This window comes from Alligator sinensis, unplaced genomic scaffold (assembly GCF_000455745.1).
Source record: "Alligator sinensis unplaced genomic scaffold, ASM45574v1 scaffold417_2, whole genome shotgun sequence".
Classification (NCBI taxonomy): domain Eukaryota; kingdom Metazoa; phylum Chordata; order Crocodylia; family Alligatoridae; genus Alligator; species Alligator sinensis.
Genome location: NW_005842456.1, coordinates 888,988 through 897,625, shown reverse-complemented (window position 1 = coordinate 897,625; position 8,638 = coordinate 888,988). Strand labels below are relative to the sequence as shown.

The following is an 8,638-nucleotide window of genomic DNA, read 5'->3' as shown; positions in this document are numbered from 1 at the left end:
TCCCTGCTATAATTATATTTTGATTGAGATTTATTGATTGTCTAGTTTTAATTAAGTACACTTGTAGCATTTTAGTTGTTTTTTGTTGATGAAGATAGAAGAAACAGGATAAGGAAAGGGATATGTAATATCAGTTGAAGGTCCCAACCAACTCCTATATATAACAATAAAGGAAGTAAATGGAAGATGGATGTTATTTTTCTTAGATTTCCGTTAGAACACTGGTACAAACCAGTTATTGAAATAATATGCAGATGAGCAAAAAATAAACAATAGTGTTAAAGTTGACTGCTACATTAACTGCAAGTTAAATTTCCCATTATGTACCAATGCTGTGTTCTGAATAAATAACAAAAATACAGCGGTGTCATTCTTGTATATTCATTTCTAACCAATAATAAAAACATAAAATGAAAATATAACTCTTTGTTAATATCTGATCTATATACCAACTAGTTTGAGGTACAGACATATATGGCCCTGTAGATGAATTTGCTTGAAAATAAGTCTTTTGTGAATAAAGGGAGGCAAAAAATAAAGAAGAAAAAGGGGGGGAAAAAGCTTTCTTACAATGTTAACCTGTGAAGAATGGCATTTTATAGTCTAACATTATCATTTTTTTTAAATGCAGAAATAGAATTCCTTACCGTCTGTAGTCTGACTGATGGTGCTCGGCTAAGAGGATTTCCTACTGGGCTGAAACTCCCTGTGAAAAGACAAGGCTGTGAATTTTTGCTTGTTATCCATTTCCATCTAATAAACCATTTTATTTTAAAAAACATTATGTTAGCAGGATATGCTTCATAAAACTCTAATGAAAAGCAGCAGCATCTTTCAGTTGCAACTACACGTCCTTCAGTTAGGAACAGTTGGAGGGTTTATCTAACCAACAGACATGACACAAGGTTAGCTAATCCAATATTTCCATTCAAATGATTCAGAGAAATAGCACAAGCAATGTCCACATGCCACCTCGTGCTCAGAACCGACACTATTATCTCAGCTACACTGCCTTTCTTTTCATTGAATTTCTGAGTAGAGCATACAAAGTTTTCTGTCAGAAATGATCACAAAACCTCTCAAAGGAATTACTTCCTTACTTTATCTGAAAGAATAACTATGTCTATTCTGTAGCTTCCTTTGATCATCTGAGTTTCTACCAAAACACATCTTGCTGTTTATTTTATTCACTCTCTACCTAGTGCATTTGAAAAAGTACTTGTAAATTCCTTCCTTTAGAAATTATTATATTGACTACTAAGCTCACGAAAATCCTTTCATCATCTATGGATTTATCTTTTTGTTATTGGTTTTCTCTACTCTATATCTAAGAAAAGAAAACATGCTTAAAAGATAGAGACATTTGAAAATTGTTAAACATGACAATATTAAATGTTATCACTTTACTCTAGACATTTGACCTTTTTCTTTATAAGTAGATGGTGCAAAGGGAAGTCAGGCTCCACAAACTTAAGCTGACAGGCTTTTCTGAATGAGAGACGAGAGTTCAAAACCTAGTTTAGGATTTCAAATAAAAGTGACTTCTGAGATTTCACTGTAGTCTCCTATCAAAAAAACCCTCAACTTAGCACAAGTAGCAAAACATCTACTCATAAGGTGTCTAGAATTTGGAAAAAATGGGCATTTTTCATGTTAAGATTGAGGTGCACTGGCAAAGAACCATGGGAAAGCTTGTACAACCTTTACCTGCACTATTCTTGTCTTAAGCCAGTGGCATTAAATATATTCAGAAGGGATTTACTCATATATGTTTAAACACAGGAAGATATTTATAAATGTAATTAAGTGGTTGAAGCTCAAAGAATTAAAACTAGTAAAGTTCTAATCCTGTATGGGTGAAGTTCCAAAAATGGTTGTGCAATAATTTGGTGGCCAAACTGAAAAAAATCAAAATGTCTTTATTTTGGGCACTTTTTTAAAGGTGATAAAAATATATACCTAAATTTGGACATGGAAAGGTGAAAGGTTATTTTTGTAAAATGCCGCAGAAAACGTTTTCACCTTTTCATCATTTTGCTTCCCAAAACTATTTGCAGAATTTAACTTGTATATTCAATAAAAATTGCTAGACTATATATACTCTGCCTTTTTGATAAATAAACTATCTGTGAAAAAAATTGATCAGTGTTAGTCCCAAAATCAACAGGCTTCCTATACACGTGAAAGTTACTCACATACTTATGGATTTGCAGAATCAGTATATTACTAATTACATTTTACGCTATTACAAAGAACATAGCTTTCTCCAGGTAAATGTCAGTTTTCTTTAAGAAAAAAAAATCTTGTCCCCCAAATCAAGGTTAACATCAATGTTTTCAAGAATTTTTAAAAAATCTGATTCAAACTTTTTTTCTTTAAATGATTAAACATTGTACTGCAGAATCAAATGTGCTAGGTCATGTAAATCTGATGGTCAAATGAACTAGAAACAATTGAAATTGATTAGCCTATTTTACTTTTTCAAGACGACAGACATGGAGAATTATTAACACGTGTAAGGACAAGAATTATTGTTGAAAAATTCTTTCAACTTTAATAATTTAAGGTGCTATTTGTAAGAGAGACATGGAATTTAAATGATTTTTTAACCTTATATTTTCTTCTCCATTTCCTTTAAGAAATATTTTTCTTGTTAGATTCTGAAACAATTGTCTTGTGTACCTTAGAACCTCATACTGGACACATGAATAACCCAGTTATGAGGGCTAATGTTTATGAGATTATATCCAGCCTGAATAGCCACACTGCCCTAAGGACAGGGCAAGAACCAAATTATGATTCATAGATACAATGGAACTGTTACTGGTTTTCACTTACAGAAAGTAACGTCTTAGAAGTATCCTCAAGAGACACTATAGTTTATGGTCTATCAGTATTACTATTCCGCTCCTTTAATTAAATGGGTTTATTATTAAATTTGCCACAAACAAAAATGATTAAATCCTGACTTTAGAAGTGCAAGTGAAGGAGAAATGTTTTTTAGAAAAGTCCTTTAACAATCTTTTTTTGGGTTTAAAGTAAGAAAACCATATAATTTATTCTTCTAATATTTTTATAATTCAATAAAAACTCAAGGAAGTTTATTAATAAATTTTTTTTGCTATTTTATTATCACTTTGCTTTAAAATGTTGCACTTATGAATGCCTATTCAAGCCGATAGTTGGGTGAGGCAAATGTTGCATACATATGTTTGAATGATATGGGAGAACTAGCAAATTGTCCGGCAAAAATGACAGGGGGGTGGTGGGGACAGAGCCCAGTGTTCAGCCCTGCACCCCCATTCCCCACCTTGTGCTAATCTGGCCCCGCCCCCTTCAGGCCCACCCCATCCCCCCTGGCGGTTTGGGTTTGGGGCCAGAGCCAGGGCTGCTCCCCCTCCTTTCCCCCCACTCCACCCAACGCCCCAACCCCATTGCCCCCCCTTGCCGCGGCAGCCCTATCCCACTTTGGGGCTCGGTCCACTCCCCCCCACTGCTTTGGCTGTTCCCAACCCCCAGTCGGTGCGATCAGCTGCGGGGACCACTCCCCCCCATCACTGACTAGCCACTGGAGGGGCAAGTGCCCTCCCCGACTCAGGAGGCACCAGTCACCCATGATTATAAATCTACTAAAGAAAAAGAAAATAAACATTACAGCAAAGGAACTTAGCCGAATTTTACAACCTTCCAAGACAAAAGTAGAGGTTGAAGCAGAAATGATCTTTCTAGAAAGAGAGCTTCAACATTAATACTTCGTCTTATCATCTGTCACTTCCAGGATCATCCTTTTATATTAATTCTAAAAGAAGTTCCAAAAAGGTTCATAGGAATGTAAGTCTAGAAAGAACCTCACAATGCCATCTAGTCTAACTCCCTGCTCAAGACAGGAGCATTCCTGACTAAACCAGTCAACTAGTTCAACCTGTTTTTGAAAATTTCCAAGGATAGAGATTCTACAACCTCTCTAGGTAGCCTATTTCAATGCTTGACCACCCTTACTGCTAGAGACATAAATTACTCGTAAACCGGTATAAGTGATGGAAACCAGCTCAAATATGTCATAGAACTAGGCTGAATAGATTTAGTCTTTGCAGGTTAGTCTAAGCTGCAAAGATTGAACCAATAAGCAAATGAACAGACATTCACTTGTGATTCAAGAACTGCAGTTACATGCTTGGAGTGGCTCAAGCCAGAAGCTGGGGGGGGAGGCAGTGCTAAAGCATGGCTCTCTGACACATAGCCAGCATGAGCTGTTTATTCGCTTCCTCTTCCTGCTGTCCCTGAGGTCTCTGGGATTTGTAGTCCACATTCACAGCAGTAGGACTCTGCAGGGTTGCCGATCAGTTCGTCTTTCTATTTCCAGGTGCCTCTGGGATTTGTAGTCCACAGTTGCAGCCAGCACTAAGTAAGCCAGTGGGGCAAGGCAGCTCTGTACTCAGGGGAAGTTAAATTTAACCCCGCTCCCTGGCCCCAGTCCCCAGCCGGGGTTTGCCTTTTGTGGGGGCAGTGAGCCAGCCAGTGAGCCAGCCCTCACTGTTCCAGGTAGGGAGCAGAGGGGCAGGGCCAGCCCTGCTCTCTGGTGCAGATAGCACAGCCCAGCCTAGGGCTGAAAAGCATGCTGGGATGCTGGGGGACTCTGATTTAACTTGAACCATGAAGGGGTCTGGGACATAAGTTTCATAAACTGGTTTGACCTAATTTAGTTAAGTCTGATACTACATTCAACCAGGTTTATCTTAAACTAGTTTCAGCCATTTTGAAACTGGTTTATGTACACTGAACTTCTGTTCTGTTACAGGTTTAAACCAGTTTCTGATCACTTAAACTGTTTTATGTGCAACTTCTGTCCCTAGTGCCTATAAAACGCTTTCAAAATGGCTGAAACTGGTTTAAAATAAACCTGGATAGATGTACTATCAGACTTAACTGATTTAGGTTAAATCAGTTTATTGAATTTCTGTCCTAGATCCCCTCCAAATTCAAGTTAACTCACAGTCCCCCAGCATCCCAGGATGATTTGCACCTTCCCTGAAGGCCTCCACCCAAGTTAGCTTTGGCCCAAGCTGTCTGTTCCAAATGAACAGAGGGGTGTGCTCTAGCGCTCCCTGGCTTCTGGCCTAGGCCACTGCAGGCATGTGGCTCCACTCCCAGAATCAAAAGTCAGCGTCTATTCACTTTTATTGGTTCAATCTACACAGTTTAGACTAACCTACAAAGATTAAACTGATTCAGCCTCGGACTTTTTGACCCTCTGTACTTAGCTATAGTCAGAAAATTCCTCCTGATTGCCAACCTAAATTTCCTCTGCTGCAGCTTGAGTCTACTGCTCTTAGTCCTTTCACCTACAACCACAAAGAAAAGCCCATCTCCATCTTCCATATAATCAGAATTTAGCTTTATGTGAACAGTAATAGCACTATCATCTTTTCATGAAACTGTTTAGCTATGACACTATCAAGGATGCAATATTTTGCTACTATAGGAACATAAAATAACATGTTTCCATAAAATACTTCAAATAAGTCTGTGATTATTACATATTTTTTATGAGTTATTATGGCTCTTTGTCAAAACAAATCAGGCAATTCATGGGTTTTTAGCTTCAGTCATAATGGTTATGATAAACTGTACACTGAACTTTTGGTTTCAAGTATTCACCACCCAATGAAGCCAACACACACTTGTCGCCAGTTGGTCAAAGCTTCATTACATCTTCTGTAAAAATTTTCAACTTCCTAAATCTAACCTTCTTGGTCCCTCCTGAGATCTCTTTTCTCTAGATCCACTTGTTCTTCAGAGCCAATCAATTCTGTGTCTGTTGTGAATTCCTTATCATACACAGCATTTCTACTGCCATGTTTGAAATGAATTTTAAGAGTAACTCATTCACAAAGGAAGGTCCAGTCAACTAGTAGAGAGGAATGTCCAATGACTCTTCCCCAAATGGTGCTAAATAGATTTTTTTAAAGCAGTTCTGAACAGTTAGTTTGACATGGTTCCATGCTTGATGAAACTTGTCAATTATATTGAGCAGGTATGACTAACAGTCTCAACAGTGCTTACTTTGGTTATCCTTAATCCAGACTGCACAAACTTTCCAACTACTGAAGTTCAATATTGAAATTCATGTCAGAACTTTCGGAGGGTATTTTCAGAATTTTTGCAGGCTATTGTCTGGCATCTTATAATGTAGATACTGGAACACTGACCAGCTGAGGCTCTCATATAGTTTGAACTATAGCTTGAGTAACCGAGTCTGCTGTAGAGCTAAGGCTAAATCATTTTTTAAAACCATTCTGCCTCTCCTAAACAGCCTTGCAGACACTTTAAGACAGATTCTATTCAACGTCTTAGTTGCATAAGTGACCTCAGGTACCTTAGTACAATTCTAGTCTACCCTGCCCAAGTCCCTGAAATTTTTTTTTATGAAAAAGGTGGGTAGGTCTCCCTTCTAATGAAGATGCATTAATGGACTTTCAGGGTTTGAACAGAATGGACTAGTCACACTTAAGCACCTAAGTTTACTTAGGTAGTTTATAGGTGGAACAGAATCTGGCCTGTCGTGATCATGATGGGGAAGCATAACTCAGTAGCCCAGTATTGAGGATATTCCTCTTTAAGCATGCTGAGTTGTGATTCCTGCTTTAGTGGTTGCTTGTGCATTTTGCATTAGTTGTTGGATAAATGCATAAACAATACTGGGAATAAGGGCTCAAACCCAGGGACTGAAGACCCTAACAGACTCAGTTTCATCCTTTTCTAACCGTAACAATTAGGCTATCACACACAAGTCAGCAGAGGCACCACCACATCCTCCTCATTAGCTGTGTTTTGTGAGGAAAGAGCAAATTGGTCATTTGCATTCAAAAGAATGACTAAGTGTCTAAGTGAAGGAAGTAATTTCAGGTTCAGAATTCGAGTATCATATAAATGCCTAAATCCAAGAGAGATGTAAGATTTGAGACAGACCCCTCTCTTTGGTGTTTCCTACTGGTCAGTTTATTCAACTTGCTTGCCACCCTCCCTCCCCCAGTGACAAATCCTATTTTTAAATGCCAAACTTTTCCCTGTTCACTGTAGAGGGAATTCAAGCAGCTTCCTCAGATTTGCAAAGCACTTAGAAGTTAAGCAGGACAACAAAGAGTATTCTTATGTTTAAATCTCTTCACGGATCTCTTTGTAGACTTTACTGATTAAGTGATATGATGCTGAAGCTCTTTTAGTAAATGATGTAATTTCTAATTGAAGCTTCTTGGAGAAAGGTTCTTTTACAGTAAAAGTTTTATGAGAAATGCAAGCCTATTGAATCACATCCTATTTTAATCTTCAACCCAGGTATAGTACAGGGGAGACAGACTCTTGTGTAACCATGTATGTATATACAATTTTCCCTCAGAGATTTTATCCTCACAACAATTACTTTGAAACAGATCAAACAGATTTCATTAAATAGGGTGAAGTTTGTTGATTTACTGGATAAGAAACTGTTTTCCTTTACTTCAACAAATGATCATAAACACTTTCAAAAGCAATGCACACATTTTCAGAAGTGATTCATACCAAATAAGAAGTTAGATTCATTTAGTTGACAGAACCTAACAACTTTTCACACGGAGAGAGATAGTTAGCCATGTTAGTCTGAAGTCTCACAGGAAGCAAAGTAGAGATGCACTTTGCAGACTAGTGGTGTTCAACCTTTTCTCTGGCTGGCTGGATGGGTGGTGCCATGTCCATCTGCAAGCCAGATCCCACCAGTAGTCCCAATCTGGCTCTGGGGCCAGTGTGGTGGGCACCATCTGATCCTGCAGGGGTAAGGTGGCATGGCCTGGCCCCAGTCCAAGTGCAGAGAGGGGTGTGGCCTGGTTGTTTCTGGCAATGTGGGGTTGGGGTTTGAGAATTTGGTGGGGGAAGGGTGACTCATATTAATAGCCACTGATGCCCAACCACCAAGTTTCCCGCTCCATGGGGAGCCTCAGGGGCAGATGGGGAACAAGTTAAGAGGCTGTGACTTGGATGACTACACAGTCCGGTGGGTGGCGAATTGGCTGGAGGGTCGCATCCAGAGAGTCGTAGTGGATGGGTCGGCTTCGACCTGGAAGGGTGTGGGCAGTGGGGTCCTGCAGGGCTTGGTCCTTGGACCAATACTCTTTAATGTCTTCATCAGCGACTTGGACGAGGGAGTGAAATGTACTCTGTCCAAGTTTGCAGATGACACAAAGCTATGGGGAGAAGTGGACACGCCGGAGGGCAGGGAACAGCTGCAAGAAGACCTGGACAGGTTGGACAAGTGGGCAGAAAACAACAGAATGCAGTTCAACAAGGAGAAATGCAAAGTGCTGCACCTAGGGAGGAAAAATGTCCAGCACACCTACAGCCTAGGGAATGACCTGCTGGGTGGCATGGAAGTGGAAAGGGATCTTGGAGTCCTAGTGGACTCCAAGATGAGCATGAGTGGGCAGTGTGACGAAGCCATCAGAAAAGCCAATGGCACTTTATCGTGCATCAGCAGATGCATGACGAATAGGTCCAAGGAGGTGATACTTCCCCTCTATCGGGCGCTGGTCAGACCGCAGTTGGAGTACTGCGTGCAATTCTGGGCGCCACACTTCAAGAAGGATGCGAATAACCTGGAGAGGGT

General features: G+C 39.6%; 1 protein-coding gene across 1 annotated transcript in view; it reads right to left on the bottom strand.

Annotated features, from left to right (window-relative positions):
* The window catches only part of AHI1 (Abelson helper integration site 1), a 226,193-nt gene that overhangs the window by 79,403 nt on the left and 138,152 nt on the right, over positions 1-8,638 (bottom strand). The window contains 1 exon segment of the mRNA XM_006030667.2: positions 648-706. Coding sequence (XP_006030729.2) covers positions 648-706 — 59 coding nt within the window.